Source organism: Epinephelus moara, chromosome 5, assembly GCF_006386435.1.
Source record: "Epinephelus moara isolate mb chromosome 5, YSFRI_EMoa_1.0, whole genome shotgun sequence".
NCBI lineage: Eukaryota > Metazoa > Chordata > Actinopteri > Perciformes > Serranidae > Epinephelus > Epinephelus moara.
This window is the reverse complement of record NC_065510.1, coordinates 8872650-8894607: the sequence shown is the minus strand read 5'-3', so window position 1 is coordinate 8894607 and position 21958 is coordinate 8872650. Positions and strand designations below refer to the sequence as shown.

Below are 21958 nucleotides of genomic sequence, written 5' to 3'. Positions count from 1 at the left end.
AATGGGGAAAAACAATCAGAAAGAGTCATAAAGGACTACAACTAGACATAAAACCATCACAAATAGACGAAAATGTCCTCAAACAGATATAAAATGACCTCAAAGAGACCTAAACGACCAAAAAGAGACATAAAATAATTACAAATTGACACAAAATGTTCTTAAAGGAACACAATATGACATAAAAGAGACCCAAGTGGCTACAAAGATACAAAAAACAATCACAAATAGATGCCAAATGTCATCAAAGACACACGAAATAACCTCAAAGAGACCCAAATGACTACAAAGAGACATAAAACAATCACAAATGGACACAAAATGTCCTCAAAGAAACACAAAATGACCTTGAAGAATACCAAACGACTACAAAAAGACACAAAACAACCACAATTAGAACCACAATGTCCTCAAAGAGACACAAAATGACCTCAAAGAGACCCAGACAACCTCAAATAGACACAAAATGTCCCCAGAGAGACACAAAATGACCTTGAAGAGATCCAAACGACTACAAAAAGACACAAAACAACCACAATGTCCTCAAAGAAAAAAAATAACCGCAAATAGACACAAAATGACGTCAAAGAGATGCAAAATGACCTCAGAGATCCAAACGACTACAAAGGGACATAAAACAATTACAAATAGACACAAAATGTCCTCAAAGAGACCCAAACAACCCCAAAGAGACATAAAACAATCAGTAGACACAAGTAGACACAAGTATAGTAGACACAAAATGTTCTCAAAGATACACTAAATGTCTTCAGAGACACCCAAACAACTACAAAAAGACAAATCAACCACAAATAGAACCAAACTGTCTTCAAAGAGACACACAATAACCTCAAAAAGACACAAAATGTCCCCAAAGAGACACAAAATGACCTTGAAGAGATCCAAACGACTACAAAAAGACACAAAACAACCACAATTAGAGCCACAATGTCATCAAAGAGACACAAATGACTACAAAGATACCTTAACGACTACAAAGAGACACAAAACAACCACAAATAGACACAAAATGTCCCCAAAGAGACACAAAATGACCTTGAAGAGTACCAAACGACTACAAAAAGACACAAAACAATCACAAATAGACCCAAAATGTCTTCAGAAAGACACAAAATAACTCAAAGAGACCCAGATGACTACAAAAAGACACAAAACAACCACAGGGAGAATCAAAACCACAAAAAGATGCATGACCACTAGACTAGAGATGCAAAACCACCACACATGCCATTAAATCCTGCACTAGACCCTCAAACAGTAATGAAGTAATTTGGTCCCTGAGCAGATACAGGTGTCTGCTAACAGTTGATCAAGGTTTTTAGAGACTAACTGTAAAATGTAGGTGACAAGTGAGCTGACATTTGTGTTGTTTATTACACCAGATACAGAAGCTCATTTGTAGTCCCTGAACAGAGGCCACCAGCGAAGAGCAAAAACATTGTATTTGACACTTGTTCTGAATTATGCCGAAGGTCTGAAAATGTTCCTGGCACATATATCTTTCAGTGATACAAATTAAGTGTATAAAATGCAACTGTGTAACTATTTCTTGTTAAATCCTCACAGCAGCTGAAGTTCTATTAGTCCTTACTTTTGTTTCTGAGAGCTGTTTCTGTTTCCAGAGAAGCGGATCTGTGAGGAGGGAGGTCATGAAGAGGATGATGAGCTGCTTCTAAACAGACTGATGGTGGTCTGTTGAGCTTTACACACTGTGAGAGGAAGAGATGACTCCACAAGTCTGAGAGTCTGCAGAGAACGTCGTCTAATCTGAATTTTGCCGGAGTGCAGAGAAAACACAAATGTTGGCATTTCAAAGTCGTTTCCCTTGAAACTGCGATTCTTCTGTTGGAGAATGAGCTAAAAATACCAATCGTTTGAGCCTCCGTGCAAACAGTGTTTTCAACCCCGGAGTAAATGAGGCCAAGATAGGCCTGACATCTCTGTTACCTCAGCAGCATGCCTTCATGTTCAGCCCCACAGGCTAAGCCGCACTTCAACATGGCTCTGACAAATCAGGCCACCAAAATGCCCCAAATACTGCTGAACAAGCTGCTGGTGATACTGGGGGTAATTACCACCTTGGCTTGGTCTTGTACGTAAAGGTGATCGTGGGGTGAGCGGCACATTTGCTGCTGCAATTACAAGGGATTAAACCTCCCACTTTAACACCACTTGCTTCATATTATACAGGCTTATAACAGATGGGATTTGATGAACTGCTTTGCGAACAGTTGAAACGATTCCAGGAGACGATCCACTGAAGTACTGTGGGGTAAGTCGTCACTTCCCACTCTGTGAGTAAACCCTTACACACATCTCAAAGCTTCAAAAAGTGCCCCATGTCCTGAAATCACCCAGTGGGTCTCTGCCAACAGCTGCCCAAGAGTCTTATTGAATATCAGCAGCACATTGGAAGTCAGAATACTTGGCCACTGACTGGTAAACACTGCTTATGACGTCCATGAGGAGCGTGATAGGCTGTCTCCCGAATTCGTGGCAATAACAGGAAGTTAATCCCTGCTCCCGAGTTAACACATTTTCAGTCCTTTGGAATGAGTGTTCACACGTCCACCAAAGCCTTTAGTGGGAGAATAATTCAGCTTGGCACATTTCAGAAGACTCAGTTCTTTATTGTAACTGCTTTTAATGAATTGTTCAGGTAATCTGTACAAAAGGAACAAAGCACATGGACAAACAGTAATGACAAGAACAAGCAGGTAAGGTAAAGTAAGACATAAATAACTATAAACAAATCATAAGTAGATAAGGCCATATTCAGTCAACCTGGCACATGGAAGGTTGTTAAAGTAGTCCAGAAGCGCTGCCATGCCTATCTCAGCTCTTCTAGCTTTAAGTGTGTTGTCACCTCTCTGACCCAACGGGCATGTGAAAGTGGAGCCCTGTCCTTCCACGTCAGGAGAATTAGTCGGCGGGCCAGAAGGGATGCAAAAGCCATGGAGTCTGATCGGCTACTTGAACAGGACAAGCCCTCTGGAGCTGCTCTAAACACAGCAGTTACAGGGTCCGGTGGTGTATTACGACCGAACATCGGTGAAAGAGTTTCAGATGTAGATGACCAAAATGTGGCAATTGAATGTCAGGAGAAAAACATGTGGTATAGGGTAGCGGGGGCAGCATGACACCTCTAACAGGTGGGGTCAACCTTAAGCCTGATTTATGGTCCTGCGTTAAATCAACGACGTACCGACGTCGTAGGGTACGTGGCTACGCAGGAGGCTCGCCGTAGCCCCCGGTGTAGCCTGACGTGCACCTCCCAAAAAATGTAACTGCACGTCGAGGCGACGCAGACCCAGCGCAGACCGAGAGGGTTATGATTGGTTTGCTTGGTAGCAACGCATTTCCGGTTCCGTATTTCCAGATTGCGCCATCCCCGCCATCTTTAAACATCTTCTGTTGCGATGTAGATGTTGCAGTATTAACATACTTTCTTCGACATCCAACAACTTTAACTCCAGCAAGATTCTCTCTCTCTCGGTCGCCATTGTTCACTGTGACCGGAAAAGCCGGAAGCTAAACAAAGAGTCAACTAGAGACGATGATAACCATTCAGGAAAGGAACGCAGCCCCCTACTGCTCTGGCGGTGAATTGCACCGCGACAAAATGGAGTGACGGAGAAGTTCGAAGGGTTCACGACGGCGTCACAGCAACGACGTAGGTATGTCGTAGGTATACCGCAGGACCATAAATCAGGCTTTAGGGTACAGTCTGGCAAGTCTGCCTCTGCAGAGATGTAAATGGTGGAACGCTTTGAACTGGAGTATACGATGCCTCACACAAATTAATGACTTATATTCTCTCAGTCATGGATCGCCAGGTCTTATCAGGTAACCTCATTCCCAGTTCTTCTTCCAAAGCACCCTTTAGATGTTTGAAGGAGGGGCTAGACATATTTTGAATCAGAAGAGGCAGTTGAACTACGTACAGAGCAAACACTATATGAAGTGAGATTTAATATACATTGAAGTCTAAATTTGTGTGAATCTTTAGAGTGGGGGCCACATCTGACTTCATGAAATCTTGGAATACTGTAATCTTTAGATCAGGAGTTAATAAAATTTTGATGACCGAGTCCCAAGGTAGGATTCAGGATATACGAAATCGGCCACTTTCACCGACTAGTCCCACACAAACCCACGATCACTGAACTCTTTACTATGCTTTGCAATTTCGTGAGCTACCACATAGCTCCCCTGTGTTACACTTTCAATACTTTTAACAAGATTTATGAAAACTGACAGTTCGGCAGATAAGTCTTGTTGAAACTGTTCAACCCTACGTTGTTGAAGGACATATAATTGGTCTCATGATGGTGTTTGACATTGAATTCCTTGAGGACCGAATTCACCTGTTTGCTGATTAGGCAGACCACTTTATGAAGGAGTTAATCCATTTCCCCAGAAACCTCCTTTTCTTCTCAACCATGCAGCTTATTTTGGTTGGCTTTTCCATCTCACTTCAACATCAAACTGCCAAGTTGTCCACTAAATTCGCTAATTTTAGCTAGCAGCACTAATATAGATAACTAGATGTAAATCTGGTGACACTTGACAGTGCCACTAGCTGCCAAGCAAATACTAGCTTTCCGCAAGTTGGTGTTCCTAACCTGATGGACACTTGTTCAGGGGGTGCAGTTTGACGCAGTAGCTGAGAAGTGTATTAAATGTAAGGTATTGAAATGGATGTCAAGTATCAGTTCAGGAAGGACCCAAATGCAGAGCAGGGGGCAAGTTGAAGGATAAACAAAAAGTGAGCTTTAATAAAGCTGATGAAAAATCATCCAAACAGGCAGGTAGCAAAAAAATCCAAAAGACAGGAGAACCAATACTAATTGAAACAACACAGGGAAGCACATGAGAGAGTAGGAAGAATCAACAACAAAAAAAACTGACAGGGAGCAAAGGGAAGCACACAGGTATATATACACAGAAAACTAATCACAAGAACAAGACACAGCTGGAGTAGGAGGACACGAGCAAAAGGAGGGAAATGGGGATTGGCCTATAACAAAGGTGTGGTGGGGAACACTAGCGTGGAGCAAACAGGACTAATACAGAAGAGAAGGACAAACGGCACTGATGAAGACAGGTGTGACAGAAAACAGGCGGGAAAATACACAAGGACAGGAAGTAAAATCGGATGTGACACATGAGAGAATCTACAAAATAAAACAGGAAACAGCTTAAACATGGATGAATGACATGAAACAAGGAAGAGCACAAACAGAAAACCCAAAAACAAAGTCCACAAGATGACACAATATTAACAAAAAAAACAGGATCAATGGACAATGGACTGCGGATGATTAACCCTTTCTTCTATACATTTTAATAACGGCTATTTTTGAATATCTTAATTTCAGTTTGTTTTATTCCTCCCCTTTTTCTTTCTAGTTTTTTGTTTTTATAAATGCTATTTTGATAGTAAAGGTTTGCGACCATATGCTCACCATGTACTTGACACACATTGTCAGCAAACTGTATTGTTGTTGTCACACTGTGTTCAGAAAAGTTTCATGCTTTATGTAATAGTTTCCCACCTGGAGATTTAAGGGTGGTTTCTGTAAACTGTCAAACTTCAAACATGTTTTCTTTTAACTTGCTTTTACCTGTTTGCTGACTTGCTTATGGCATTTTCTACTACATATACATTCATTGTTTTTTTTCCTGTTTCAATAGTACGTCCCGGCTCTATTTTGTGCACTTTTTTTCTTTCCATTTTTATTTTTTGCTGCACTTAATCCTATGAAATCTGCAATATGATTATTATTATTAATATTATTATTAAAAGGGATGGTCCTTTGGAGTTTAATGTCATATTAGGGGGAGTATTAGGTCATACATCTGTGGCTGCGAGCTGCCGTGGGATTAAAAAATGGTACATGTACACTGTCACACAATATTAATATGCATTCAGACTTAACTTTTAGCTCCTATAATCTAAATCGCTGAAAGGAACAGAACTTTACTATTTATGGCCGACATCATCTGACTACAGTATTGTGTCAGTTATATAAACATGCTATGACATATTCCATATAGAAATCTTACATAAGTTATCTGAGACACAAGCCGGAATGGATTTCTCTGGCTGCTGGACGACAACTGATCCGTTAGGATTTGATGGAAGATAATAAGACAACACATTTCCTTACAGCTTTGCCTAAGCCTGGGAATCACATGGACATGAGCATCATGAATGATCACCGAAGAAAAAAAGAAAGAATAGTGTGCTGGGAGAATCTCTAATGTCCTTTTGTCCCCTGAACGTCATCAAACATGCACAGCTGCAACCTTTGCATGCATCAAGATGGCTAAACATATATACACGCAGATTAAAATGAGGACACGATTATTTTTCCCCTTTATGAGATCATTTCATATCCATGTACAGTGCGGCATCAGATGTCACGCAGCCTTCACCAAACTGAAAAATGCATGGGACCTAAAAGGAGCTTTTGGTATTGTGCAGGAGTATCCATGTCAGAGGAGATTAAGAGCCGTTGCGTTGCATCCTTTTACTTGGCCTTGAATACCTTTGGAGCATATGTGGCTTCACAGTGCAACATTGTCAGGCCTAAGCTCTTGATAGACACAGACTTCATTTGTATTTCTGTGGCAACTTCCGCTTAAAGCTGCTAAGAGTAGAATTTGCCTCTAAACAGATAGCCCCCAAGGATTAGTCTTCATAATCTGCCGTTCACTGATCCTCGAAATCATACTGTCTGGGTGCTCTGGAATCAGCTTACAGTGACAGTAGATGGTGTGTGAGTGGTTTTATGATTGGGATTGCGTGCCGTCCGGGTTTTACGTACAGTAGCAGCAAATGAGAAAAAGACAATTGTTGAGGGAGAGTGTTGCTTCCAATGAGCATGGACGACGTGTCACCTGCTGTTGTAGCAACACGCTGTATGTGTGCCGCTCTCTTGCACTCACTGACACGCAAATCTGCGGCGCTAGACGTTAAGAGCAAGACCTTTCCTTCTGCTGCACATCAACAAACAGATGCCTGGTGTATGAACTGAGCATCTCTGATAACCTCTGCAACTTCCGTGAGAAAATCCAAAGCAGGAAACTTAAGTTAATTTTTTTAATGCTTTATGAATGGGACGTGCAAGCTGGTGTGAGGACAGACAACACAGACAGTGTTTCCTGCCAACAGGGCTTTATATGGATAGTATTAAGACTCCAGACAGGATCTAAATCAAACAACTGTCCCTTTTATACAGTCTTACAGTATATTAAAGTTTGATTACAAAGACACTTGGGCAATCATCGGGTGCAAAATACCAGATGGTGATGAAGGCGAGATGAACCATAGAGTGCCCATACTAAGTTAAAAATAAATCTAAATGTTCGTCATTGAAACACAGTCAGTCTCAGTTGAGTTGATGCGATCGACTCCAATTCCTCGGAACATTAATCCTCATTATTCAGAGGGAATTTTCTTGGAAAACACTTAAAAAGGTATAATCCATGTAGGATTTTAAATTTCAAATAAACTGTGATTAACACGTCATCAGTGTGAAGCCCGATGAGCCCGTTGAACATTTCTTAGAGGTACCATTATAATTTATTAATGAGAAAACTCTAGGCATCTTCAGCTATACACAAACACGTATAAGCATCCTATTAAACAAGCGCCTTCAACCAAGTCTGATGCAGCGGACACACATTTTTGGGACAAACACAAAAAGAAAACAAACAAAAAATAATCATTATTAGTCTAATCATTCTGCATGTCAGAGGTAATATAAAAGAGGAATAGAAAGTTTGATATTGCTTACATCAGGACAGTCTGGAGCCGTTTCTTATAAATAACAAGTTAATGACAATGAGTAGAAATGTTTTCTCATTAGGAATGTGCTCCCTTGTTCTGTTCATGTTGTAGCATGGATATGTCACATAAGACTCCAGAAAGGACACAATCAAGCAAGCACATACAGTAGACTCTGTCTCCTTTACAAAAACAGGGGAAATGTTAATGGATCCCTATGTCGGAGAGGGAATGTCGGATCACTCCTTCTACGCGGAGCTGGAAACTGCCAGCTTCTTCAAGTGGTCCATGAAGACTTGCAGGCTGACGTCATCAGTGAGGATCGGTGCTCCCGTCTCCTGCAGATCATAATAATACATTTTATTTAAAAAGGCGCCTTTCAAAACACCCAAGGTCACTGTACAGAGCATAACATAACACACAGAGCAAGATGCATGAATTGGCAAGCACATATTGTTGCTGTGATAAAATTACAGGAATCAAATGGGAGACAAAAATACTGGTTGGGTGATTTACGTGGAAATATTTCCATGACATAACTCTGATCCCATGGTCACTTTAATAAAGCAAACAGGTTCAGCGCTAAGATTAGCTTATGCAAGACCTTATTCTCTTGATAATCTCATTCTCAGACTGCCGTAGATTCGCAGTGTTTGTAAACTGCAGGTTATAATTCGGCTCTTCGCGGGAAATAAGAGATTAACGCTACTTTGGGCTTTCAATCTTCCACACTTAGCAGTCAAAGGTGAGCAGATGCAAAACCTGTGTTTGCTGACAGTTACATTTTAAGCACAGATTGTTTTTCACCCAGGGGGACGGGCAGTCCTGTGGTTTTAAAGCCTTGATTTGGATGTAAGATGCAAATGAGAGATTTCTGAAACTTTCATAAATTGTTTTAAACTGACAGGTGGTTATGAAAGCTGTGCAGGAGGTTGTAAATAACACGAGCATGAAGCCACATGAGTTCTGCTGAAAACGTTGCTGACTTCTAAAAACAATTTATTTCCAACTATAACAAGTTTAAAAAAAATGGTAAGTCATCTTATAATACTGTACCTGTCCCCAGGCGTAGAGGTTGTTGTGGGTCTGTGATGGGTTGACCTTCGAGAGCAGGAAGCGAGCCTGCGAGCCTCCGTGCTCTGTGTCGATGTAGCGCGGCATAGGGAAGCGCGTCTGTAGGATCTCCTGGGCGTCGTCCAGCGGAGCCTGCAGCAGCTGTTTGAAGTTCTCGTACTCTGCCATTTCCTGGTAGCCGGCCTTTCGCCACTGCGCTATGGTCTGGAAAAATAAAGATGAAAATGACAGCGTTAAGAAATGCCTGCTGTGTCAACCAATGTGTTCGTCTTTTCTAGAAAGAAATAAAGGAGATGATGATTTTTGGAGCAGCACTGTCTCACCTCCCCGTGGTAGATAACCAGCTGGAAGAAAGTGTCCATCAGCAGGATTCGATCTGGCAGGATGCTGCTGCTGTCCAGGAGCACAGGCTGCAAAGAACAGGACACATTTAAGAACAATTCAAGGATCAAATACATAAAGCCATCCTGAAGATTGAAGGAAAGGCCTCCCGCTGCTCTGACACTGATAATGATGGTGTGGAGGAGGGTGTGAGGCTGACCTCTGGTGGTCCATGGAAGGAGTAGGAGTAGAGGATGGGCTGGATCATGATCAGGGACTGGGTCAGGTCCTGCCTGACAAAGTGGTGCCTGTAATAAGACGACTCATCGGGGCTGTTGTTGAACACCTGCAGGAAGGGCGACCGCCTCAGGTGGAACATAAACTGCAGATGGAAGAGAGGAGGAAAATGTTAGGATTTTGAAAAACATACAGTCCCAGTGCAAATCAGTTATAAGTGTGAATCTAGTATTAGAGATTAGAGATTAGGAATGTGTGTGATTAGTCAACTAGTCCATTAAATGATGCTAACCTCACTAGTCGGTGCCAGACATACAAGTTAGGATTGGCATGCGAGACTAACCCCTAGCCCTTCCTCTTTTCCTAAAACTCACTCACAGACACAAACACACGCGGCTTTCAGACTCAACGGATGGAGTGTGTGCGACTGGTGCAAGTCCGCTGCTGTCTCTAACGAGGAAAGTATGTCCGACACTTGGACACACACTTGGTGCTGAGATCTACTAGCTAGGCTGAACAATTTAGGATCCTTTGGGTGGATGGGAGATCCTGAGAAGCCTGGACGTTAATGTGTGTATATCAACTTGCACGCACACTCATGTATGAGATGGTATGGTTTCAAAAAAGCTTGAGAGGATGTCCTGTAATGTCTATCAAGGAGTAAAGAAACATTTAAGATGCTGTTATCAGAGAATTTTGATTTTTTTTTAATTAAAAATTTACTCAAAATAATAAATCAATAATCAGATTAGTTGGTGATTAACTTAATGGTTGACAAAGAATTGATTAATCATTGCAGCTCTAGTTGTCACAGTTTGAAGGATAATATGTAGTGTTAATGCATGGTGCAAAGTGCCACACATTTCAGCCACATTTACAACACAATTTAGTTAGAAAAAAGGTGATAAATGATTTCAAATGTCTCCTATAATACACACAATATTTTTTATTTTTTTATTTAAACTTGTGTTTATACATCAGGGAAATTAGTTAGGAACATCCCTAATATAGATGGGAAAATACTGTTTAGTCACTTTCATGTGTTTCCACTAGGAGGCAGGTTTACCTGTGGGTAGAGAGAGAGAGACTCCGACAGCTTGAAGGATGTCGGATCATCTTTGTTGAACTGGCCGAACTTCTGACACTGAAACCAACAGAGGCAAAACACTGTTCAAACACTGATATCTTACACAACCTGGCACATCACAGAAGAGTAACACAATATGATGGAACAACTTCATATCGTCATAATCCTAACAATGCCAACTATGCATTATTCTCATGACATAGTAGGGAGGAGCTGGTGTGTGCGAGCGTCACTCACCAGGCGGATGAGCTGCCTGTCAAGCCAACGAAGCACGTCTGGCCCCTCCTCCGACTCGGCTCTGAAGACACCTAGGCGAGCCATGAGCACGGCAGCGGCTTCCTGGTCGAATGACGACTCGATGTGCTGGATTTGGGACTGTGCATCTGCCCAGCTTTAGTGGGGAGAGAAAGAAAGAAAGAGGGAGGGAGGGAGGGAGGGAGAAAGTGCAGGTGAGCATGGGAGTGGTGTGACTGACGCACATGCACACAGATCTCTGAAGGCGTCGCCACAAATTACAGGAATGTAAACATCCTGTCTAGTGAGGCTCATGTTGATTCTAGCTGTCACTTTTCTTTCTTGACGAAATGTCAGCCTCGTATTATCATGAACTAACACGTGTAGGTGCATTAAGTGAATATTTACTGAACAGTCTTTCTGCAATTAACAATGCTAATAATAATATTCCAGGCTGACATGGAGCAAGGTGCAGTTTTAAGGGGTCTTACTTCCTGGCGACTGTAGTGACCCGTATCCTCCTCTGTGTGCTGGAGTGCTGGTACTGGGTTACGAACTGGATCGCCCCTCGGCCACCCTGGGGGACTGGTGCATTGTGCTGCACACACACAAACAGAAGAGACAGTAAGACTTCTATTGTCAATCACTTCTCTCTTTGCATGAGCCTAACAAACGGCCTCCTACCACAAAGGAATCGAACACAAAAAGCCATTGTCTCAAGAGTTTTCCTAAGCAAAGCCTTCATCATATCACAATTAATCACTTGTTTGACGTGATTAGCGGCTGTGCTTTCATCAGCCTACAGTAATCACATCAGAGCTCACGAGCTAAGGTCGAAGAAGTGTTGTCCTCACCTGATTCACCACTTCAAAATAAACGCCCAAAGTGGTGGAGGGGTTGAGGCCGCAGATTTTCCACTGGCTCGTGCCACCGATACCCATCTCCTACACAGACACAGAGGACATATTGTGAAGGATGCCTTGAACAATGGCTCTCAGATTACTCCTCAATTGTGAGAAGGAAGGAATCTGAATTCGGGGTGGCGACTTACATTTTCTGACACACAGGAGCCCTTGGAGTTGAGTGAAACACACGGTCCAATGGTCCCGCAAACCTTCACTTCCCTTGACGTCTATATAGACAGAGAGACACACAAGTTTAAGTAATTCATACACGCTTCTTACTCAAGCAAAAACACAGCAAACGATGTGTTACTCCTGTCACTAAATCTCTCCCTTACCTTGACCTCCAGGACGCCTCCGAAGGCCATGCGGAAGTCTCCATTGTAGTCTTTGCTAAAGACTCTCTGGAAGGTCTGCTTGAACAGGGAGGTGTTGAAGGAGTCTCCCATCACAATGTGCCCCCTGATAATAAATTACAACAAACTGATTAGGTCTTAATGTATCAAGGATCAAACATCCCTAATAGTAAGTGTAATATTATCCCACACCCTCCATTAATAACGTGCTGACGTACCCAGTGAGATTAGATAAGCACTTCATCTCCAGCAGTCCCGTCTGGTCCAGGGCACAGGCGTAGATATCAATACAGTGGCCATTTACAGCTGAGCGGTTGGCCATGGCTTCATAATACTGTGTGATTAAAAAAAAACAGACAAAAGACATGAAACGACAACTCAATGGCAGTTATACCCTAACCTCCCTCATATAGGAGATTTGTTAAGGAAAACAGTGCTGCAAATGCCAAGATCTGCTCACCTTGGTTGCTTTCTTCAAATGGCGAGCGTTGTCTTTCTGGATGTCGTGCCAGGAACGGATGGGGGTTTTCAGCTCGTCTCCCACCACCATGCCTGGGCCCTGGGTTGGGGGCCCTCCGATGAACAGCATCACACGAGCCCCTGTGTTGGGGAATGTACCCTGAAGAGGAAGAGGAGAGGAATTTTGTTTCAGTTAAGTGTCATTGTACACAACCTCTGCTAGAGTTATGATTTAATACCACAAGCTTTTTATTTGTCTGTATCATGTAGTGGTTACAGGGTTCTTACAGCTGAAGGCAAGTTAGATTGAAGACTTTTAAAGACGTCTTTCATGCTTCAGAATGAAATTTAAAGCCAATTTTACACTAACCAAAACTGAAGGAAAGAAAAAAACATTAGAGACACTTTTGCCAAAATGTTTATTGTATCATAAAACATTAAGTTAAAATGTTAGAAGATCTATTTGAATGCTAAAAAAGTAACACTTTCTAAAGTGGAGCACATGAAAAACCTTTTTTGCCTTGTTCATTTTTCATTTGATTGGATAGGGTGAATGTAAATGAGTGTCATTGGTTCCTCTATCTTGATCTGGAGTGACGTTAATGCAAGACGCACTTGCTAAATTATTCAAAAAATAAATATTACCAATTATTTTGAGATTTTACGGTGCAATGTCAGAACGAAATGGTTCATTAATATCCTACTTCCCATGTCTTAGCATTTTTGAAACCTTTGAAAGACTGATTTAAGACATTTTAATAACAATTAAACCTTCTTTTTGGATTCAATACCTTTTAAGACTTTTTTAAGGATCCGCAGGAACCCTGAGTCATAAAAGACTTTGCCCATTGGAACAGAAAGAATGCACTAATTTATATTCACATTGATATCAGGGTTGCATTTCAGGACTGCTCATTAACTGCAGCACATGTGCTGAATTTTTGTTTTTGGTTTGTGAATGTTAATAATGAGCACTTGGGGACTAGTGACCTAGTTCTCTAATGTGCCATTTAAAGAGTAGCGTAAATGAAGGCTGCCTTAGTAGAAGAATTAGGATCATTAATACAAACACAGTGTCAGTAATCCAAAAACACCTCCTAAATACAAGCAAAAAAATCAGTAAAATTGGCACTAAGTACGTGTAGGTAGGTTTCACATCAGCAAATAAGACATAATTATATAATAATTCATATCTATTTTATCACATCATTTCTATTCAAAAAGCAGTTTTAATTTTCTGCTAGTGTATAAAGAGTGTAACAAGTCTGATTGAGAACTTTTGGGGAATCAGTGACGCAGCCAAGACTTACAACAAAGTCCGTAGTCCAGGAATCTGGGAAAGTCAGAGACACTGAGACATTTGGAAGCAGGCCACGTAGTGACAAAGCCACTGGAATGAGCTTTCAATGACAACACAGTCCACGTAAACAGTGATTCATTTATACGGGGACAACGTGTCCTCGTTCATAGACAGCAATCAAATAAATACGGCTACAAAAAGTGGATGCTAAACACTTTTTCGCAGTTCAGCTTTTCACGTTAAAGACTCAGTCATCAAGTCAAACACCTCTCAACGAATCGGGGAATCTGGAGTCACTGAAAGAACCAAATTTACTCTAATCGGGCTTCATCTCGTATCTGCTGAAGGAGAGTACAGCGGAGGAATGATCTGTTGCATCAGTTATATAACCACACAGATTAGCGGTAGGAGAGGAGAGGATAATGATGGTGGAGGGAGAAGACAGAGGGCAAACAAGGAACTAGCCTTTGAACTGACAAAGCACATGTACTGTTCCTGTGGCAGATAACCATCAGCCGGTCTATGCCTTTCTCAACAGTTACATGTGGCACAATCGTCTTCAAGAGGCTAAAGTTCAGGTTACTGTGGAGAGCCTAAATAAGGTCTGGTTTGGATTGTGTTTAACCACACATGTAAGGTACAGCATACTCTGGCATTATTTGTATTAACTTAATGTACTGTTATTTGTGTTTCTGAATGTGTGTGTGTTGTACCTCCAGCAGACCGACAGCAACGGACAGAGCAACACCAGTGGAGCGGAGGGGCCGTTTGCCCTGAGGGACAGGCCATGGGTCTCTCTGAAGCTCACCGAGCAAATCAGTCAGATTCATATCGACTTTGTGCACCGGCTGAAGGAACCTGAGCAGGAACACAAACACGGTTTAGACAAGAAAAGCTGACTGTGTTGGTTTTTTTTTTTACTTTTGGAAACAGTAACCATTGAAGGCGAACTCGTCAATAGACCCTATTCCCCATGTTTTTGTGTCTTGTAGACTCATGGGAGCAACAACTTTAAAATTAGTCCAGTGTAGAGAAAGAGCCCTGCAGCTGACGATATAGCCACTTTGGGCAGGTGCACCATTTCAATCTGCGTCTATTAAAAGTGCTTTTTTTGCCGTCGATCCTTCAGAGAAATGTAATGTTTTTCCATACCTTTCTTTTGTTGCAGTTTGTTCTATGTCTAAGATCTGGATAACAAGAAGTCTTCCTCTGAAATCTTGCGGACTTTTTCACATTGTTGAAATCAGCTAAATATTCAGTCATGATACTGAAAGTCTTTTAGATTAGAGTAAGATACAATTTCTGTATTTCAACACAACAAATTATTAGCAGCATTCTCCTGTCTAACGCTCACTCACTGTCTTCTTCCTGCAACAAGTCACGTCTCTTAAGATTTCAGAGCATGACTTCTCGATAGCAAAACAAAAAGACCAGAACACACAAAAGGTACGGAAAAACATTTCACTCTGTAGGGTCTTTTCTGTAATGTTGTAAGTAGGGCTGCAGCTAACGATTATTTTCATTGTCGACTAATGTGTCGATTATTTCTTCGATTAGTCGACTAATAATTTTATCGAAAAATGTGTTAAAATGTTGAAAAATGTCGGTCTGTCTCTCCCAAACCCCGAAATGATGTCATCTAATGTCTTGTTTCGTACTCACGCCAAAGGGTTTTAGTTCACCGTCATGGGAGAGTGTGTAAAGCTGCCAATATGTGAACATAAGAAGCTGCAGTAAGAGTATTTTGGGGTACTTTTATAGTACTTTTCTATGAAAAATGACTCAAACTGATTAGTCGACTACTAAAATAGTCACCGATTATTTTGATAGTCGATTAGTCATTGATTAGTCGACTAATCGTGGCAGCCCTAGCTGTAAGACATTCATTATGACGATCTGAGCATGTTAATGACAAAAACAAACACTTAAAATGGATGTTAATTGATGAATTGAGTCACTACATCGTCGCCTGTTTCACTGTTGCAGGCTGCAGCTGTCTCTCTCAATACTAGACCAGTTTCAAAAGACTGTTGTTCCCACAAGTAGACACAAAAACATGGGAAACAGGTTCCGGGCTGAACAATACCGGTGTTCCTCCTCAACTAAAAGACATGTGGGAAGTGCTAAAGCTCTTCCATACCTGCAGAAAGCTCCAGCCTCCTGAGGTGCCGCTGGGCGACCCTGTTGTCCTGTTGCTCCTGGCTTCATTAAACCCAGCATCTCCTGAAACAGACAAAACAGAAAAACAGTTATTACAGTTGGCTTTTCCTATGTTTACATATTAATCTCCTCCATTTGTCTCTTTGCTCAGTTTCACTATGCCTCTGCCCTCAACCCACCTGGATCTGTTTGGAGGAGAGGTCCTTGGTGCCCCTGAACACATAGCTCTTGGCGATGCCCTCACAGCTGAGCTCGTGCACCTGAACCATGCGTCCGAATGTGATGAGGCCCACCAGGGCGTTGGGTGGCAGCAGGCTGAGGGACATCTGCAGGGACTCCTTGAGGGCCTGGAGGTCCTCTTCTTCCAAACATGTGTCCACCACATACAGGAAGATGAGAGGGGCCGGGGGTCCACGCTGTAAAGAGGTGAAATGATGAGCTTTGTTCCCACACACACACTCACATACTGAGGAGCTGCCACTGCTAATTTATGTCTTTGTTTTCCTTGTCTGCAAAATGAAAAATGTTTGCCTAAAAGAAAACGGGGCTGAATTAATGTTTAATGTTTGGTTTGTTGTTTGCTGAATCTATGTTTCTAAAATACTGACACAAGCAGAGACACAGCTCATATTACTTTTGAAAACCACATGCATTATTCATGAAGCCACACTTGTTAGCCAAAATAGTAGTTGGGCCCTCAGTGGTCTCAAAGCCAAGGATGTGTCTCTTTAATTTCAGGAAGAAATATTTATTATAGCCTACTTTTTACTTAACATATTAAAACACTATAAGGTTATGACAAACCTCTTTTACTAATGTACCCAATTGAAACTGATCCCCAAATCCAGAACAACGCTGCTCAGATGTGCCAGAGTTGCAGGATGAAATCATTGGTATTCACCTTTGCACAGTACACCTGCAGTACATATAATCTCCATGAACAGAGCAGAGGTCAGAGTGCAGACATGTATGTTGTATTTACCTGTACTATGTACTCAATGGTAGAAAACTGTGGCATGAGTTCAGCTGGCTGGTTCACTTCTGATATGCCTGCATAGGAGGGAGGGAACTGTGGAGGGAAAAGGGATTAATAAAGGAATGTAGCCGGTCCACATTAAGTTATGTCATCTAATGAGTTATGACAAGCGTAATATCAAACTGAAGTATGCCGTGAACGTCAGTGCTTACCGGGTTTCTCTGAAAGCAGAAGTTGCACGCCCATATTTTTGCTCTGAAGTCAACTTGACTGTAAAGGAGGGAACAAAACAATTTAGGGTTTGCGTCCAGTTGACAGAAGTGTAACTGTGACTGATAGTGGGCCACTTAAGGTGTATTTGTACCACACCCAGTGCTTGTAACACATCAGCATTTGAAAGTGCTGATGTGTTGAAAAATATTCAAACACAGCACCAAATTCAAATCCCTGCTACACTGAATAAATGCCATGAACACAGGCGTTAGACAGTTGCACAGATAGTTAAACATAATTCCTATGTAAAAAAAGAAAGTTAAATTACACATCAAGTTTAAATAGTAGCTGAATACTCAGAGTTTTTTATTGCTTTGCAGCTGGAACAAACATTAAAAAAGTTCACATCTGTAAGCAGAGGTGTTGTTTCCTATCTGACTCACCATAGTGGGTTGAGCACTGCCTTGCAGTTGGCGCGGCTGCAGAGAACTGGTTCGTACTGGACCGGTGGCAAGTCAGGCCTCTCCTTGAGTGGTGTGAAGAGGCAGGAGACCGGGACCACTAGCCTGGTGGCTTCCAGGCGGCTGAAGGGCCAGAGGTTCCAGCTGAATCTCACCCCATCCCTGTCCTCGTTCTGTTGGATGAACTCCTGGTAGGTCGCCATCACCGAGCTTCAGTAGAGAAAGAGCCCAATAGATCACAGTGAGGTTGTAAGTCCAATAGTAACACTGATAGCTTAAATTTGTTCCTGGTTTCACGAGCTGCAGTAAGCTGCTCTTTATACAGGTGCTCCCTCTAGGTAGTCTAAACTTGTTCCGGCCTTTCACTGCAGTGAGCCGCTCTTTATACAGGTGCTCCTTTCTCTGCTATGCTAAAATAAGAGACAGATATTCGAAAGCATGACGTAGAAATGTGTCATCAACAAACTTGACCAGCGTGTTCTCCTGAGGTACAATACAGTGCAGAGGAATTCCAGTGGTATTTTTAGGCGACACCTTTGTTGGCCTGTGTCAGTGACATATCAATGACGCCTTTAGCAAAGCATCACCAGAGATCCTGCTGTAGCAACTGTGTACGCTCCCTCTGTCTCACTACTATCAGAGGAACTTTATATCCCTTGAGCAATACAACAGCATTTCAGCAGAGTAACAAGGTACATTTAAAAAAAAATGACAAAAAACAAAAGTTACAATCTTTTTTTGTTGGCTGAGCATAGAATTTTAGATCATACCTGTGTACTAGGTAGACTGTCACTATCATTTAATATATTCTCTATTGGGTTATTGTGGTCTGTGTATTTTATTACATCTCCATTTTACAGTATGTGGTTTTAGGATACTGAAAGCTGTATATTTCAATTACACCGTGCATATAAAAGCCCAATGAGGGACAAGAGTTTCAAATTATAATAGCAGCACAACAGTCTCATGCTCTGTGTTGGAACTACGTTAAATTGCTTTGTCGCTATCTAATTAAAAAATGTAAATCAAATTAAACCATTATGTCCTCACTTAATTGAAAGAAATATCTGGTATGGAAAATGTCATATAATACTGAAACATCCACATGATTTACCATACTCTACTGTGACTTCTTCAAATGACCACTTTGTCTGACCAACAGTCCAAAGCCCCAAAATCTTGACTTTACTATCACATAAAACAAAGAGAGCACGAAAATCTTCCCAGTTTTATTATAAAAACAGCTGGCAATCTAACTTGATGACCTCTGTCACCTAATCTATTGCTGACCTAATGATTTCTTTTCTCGTACTACACCAGATTGTTATATGCCTATGTAGTACATTTAATTATTGCAGGTGACAGTTACCTGGCCTGAGATTAGAGGCAATTCATTTCTCAGTAGCTACAAACACTTGGGGCTGTGCAATATATTAAGATTATCTCAATATCATAAAATGAAACAAGATATCGTCTTTGATTTTGGATACTGTAATATGGTAAGTGATGTGCTTTCCTGGTTTTGAAGGCTGCATTACAGTAAAGTGATGCAATTTACCAGCCTGTTTTAGCTGTTCTATTATTTGCCTTTACCCACTTAGTCATTACCTATTTCAACATCACAGATTTTCTTTTTTAATCTCACTGTGTAAATATTTTGTGAAAGAAACAAAAGTCAACCATGAAATTATCACTGAATTGGTATTGAGGTGTCAGAAATACTGTGGTATTTGATTTGTATCTAGCCCTGTATTCTAATCATTGATTGATCATATAAGTAAAATGTGAAACAATCCTGTGCTCCAGCTTCTTCATCGTGAGTTTTGCTGCCTTTCTCTGTCTTATGTCTTTCTGTCTTGAAAAACTGAACTGGACATTTGGACGGACAAAACAAACAAAATGAAGACATCACCCTGAAGTCTTGATCAGCTTATCAGTTTAATATCGAAATAGCTGGTTATCTAACTTCTCTGCCACCTGATCAATTAATAAACGAATGGCTTCTGTTCCAGTATGACACCAGGTTGCTGTATATTATATAAAAGGTGACGGTCACCTGGTGTGACACAAGAGGCTATCATTTCTCAGATGCTATAAAAAAAAATGCATCCACTTATGTAACATTATTAGTGTCTAGCTCTTGTTGGATGATCGATTTATTATTGATCATGTAGGTAAACTGAAAAACATTCCCATGTTCCAGCTCCTTCAATGTGAGTGTTTTGCTGCCATTTTCTGTCTGTCTTTGACATATTTAGTTGGACAAAACAAGCAACCTAAAGCCATCACCATGAGGAGATTAATCGATAGTAAAAATAGATGTCAGCTGCTCTGTATCTAATGTTTTTCTTACGAAATATGGCGTTTGCTTGGCCCTATGCAAATACAGGGATGTGGAGTTGCTGCTGCTGTTGGGGGTATTTGGTGATTTCCCCTTTTGCCCTCTAATGGAAAGTACAAGGAAACCTTACCCAGAATTCATGTCAGGGAATTAAATGAACCTCTATGACAGCAGCTAACTTGTGACAGGCCACGTATCATCACAGATGAACCCAACGGTGAAGGCTGGTATCTGTCGTGAACAGCATTTCTATTCAGAGACGTACACACATCGTTTTCGCTTTCTCTTCCAGCAAGCAGCCACACAAGGCTCGTCATAGTAAAGACGGTGTTGTCGAAACAAAGTCATTTTAACAGTGATATGATGTCTATTATCTCTACGTTGCTCTGACTGTCACTCAACCCTCCAACAAGCTAACGCTACGTTGTGCGGCTAGCTGTGTTAGCTAACGGAATGTAGCATTAACGTTAACCCACTTCCTGTCCCTTCATGAATGGAGGCAGAAACTAGCGGCCTATTATCGAGCTAAATAAAGTCGAGTGCTTACCTTGTGTATCAGGTTGGCCTCGGGTCTAAACAAGAGCGAAGTAGTCTGCTGTGTTCAAAAGATATTACAGCATTTGGAGGTAGAGGCAGACGGATGTACGGGACAGAAAGACGACGGTGAGGCTATCGCTCCCTTTCAGCCGGCTCCTGCACTTTACTAGAATGACGTGTTACTCCAAGTTCGGGCGTCTCCTATTGGCTCCTCTTTCCATGACGTTTTAGGGCGTGCGTGCTCTGGTTTGCCTACGCACCGGAAGAGGGTTACTATGGGAAATTGAGTTTACAGTGCAACAGTGTATCTGCCTCAGTGGCAAAGGACTTGTTATCATGTACAGTGTGATGACGTGTGATTAGACTTTTGTTTTAACTCTTTGTTATCTCAGCACCTAGTTACCCACTGTGTAGAGAGATAATTAATCACAACCTATTTATAGTGTGACCTTTGACCTGTTGTGGAAGGTGAAGTAAATTAATTTACTCAATTATTTTAGTTGAATATTTCCATTTTATTTTTCTACTCCACTATAACCCAGAGGGAAATATTGCACATCTACTTTGTACTCTACTACATGTATTTGGAAGTTATTGTTAGTAATAATACAATTAAATGCAATGTTTTTTTCTGTTATTAGAGGCTTCCTGTAGCATCTGCTGAAGTTTATGCCCTTGTCATTGCAGAATGAAGTCCTGTGAAGAGCAAATCACTATTTATTTTGTTTTAATTTAATTAATCTCCATCTAAAGTCACTGCACTTTGACTCATAGATTCTAATTCTACACACAAAACTCATTTTCCATCCATATTATCATCATATACAATATGATTCACTGCAGCTGTAGCCTAAAACAGTAAATAAAGAATATTTTGGCAGCTCAATTTAAACCCACAGATTTTTTTTTTTTCATACAGCTTGAGGCAAGCTTGATTTGTTTGGATGAACAGAGGGCGTAGCCTGCTCCTAGCCAGCCTTACTAATTAGTGTTCACTACTGCATACTGTGATGACATCCCTTTTGAAATAAGTAATGAATGGTAAGCAGCACAGGCCTATCTATACACTGTAGGCCTACTGCTGTATGTTTACTGTACAGTTTTACATCTCAAGGTCACACAAACCCTGTTGCCTCTCATTAGCAGCTGTCCATGGTGCTGGAGTGCCAGCTGCTGGTTGTGGTCATGACATGCTGCATTCAAGGCTCGTCTCACATACTGGGATGTTTGGTATATGTCTGCATCAACACCACTTGTTAGTCGGCTGTAGAGAACTTGTGGGACAGGACCGTCATGCTCTGAGAATCACACTCTGTAATCTATACAGCCAAAGTGGTAATACTGATACAACTGGTTCCTGTTAATGTAAATACAGTGGTTCCTGGTTTGAGCCCTTGGGTGGGGTATTCCCTCTGTGCAGACTCCCCACCCAGGTTGGATCCAGAACCTGCTTGCTGTGAGGTGACAATGCTGACCACCGCACC

At 41.5% G+C, this 21958-nt stretch overlaps 1 protein-coding gene across 1 annotated transcript; it reads right to left on the bottom strand.

Annotated features, from left to right (window-relative positions):
• Nucleotides 1-7115: 7115 nt before the first annotated feature.
• sec23b (SEC23 homolog B, coat complex II component) lies at nt 7116-20659 on the bottom strand. Its single transcript, XM_050043304.1, has 19 exons — nt 20485-20659; nt 17579-17806; nt 17135-17192; nt 16929-17015; nt 16126-16362; nt 15927-16009; nt 14500-14644; nt 12488-12646; nt 12246-12361; nt 12010-12133; nt 11821-11901; nt 11624-11713; nt 11261-11367; nt 10773-10926; nt 10515-10592; nt 9432-9593; nt 9214-9300; nt 8873-9094; nt 7116-8154 (listed from the first exon to the last, which is right to left on the bottom strand). Exons 2-19 carry the CDS (start codon nt 17797-17799, stop codon nt 8065-8067), a joined length of 2301 nt encoding a protein of 766 aa, XP_049899261.1. The 5' UTR covers nt 17800-17806; nt 20485-20659; the 3' UTR covers nt 7116-8064.
• Between the last annotated feature and the right edge of the window lie 1299 nt (nt 20660-21958).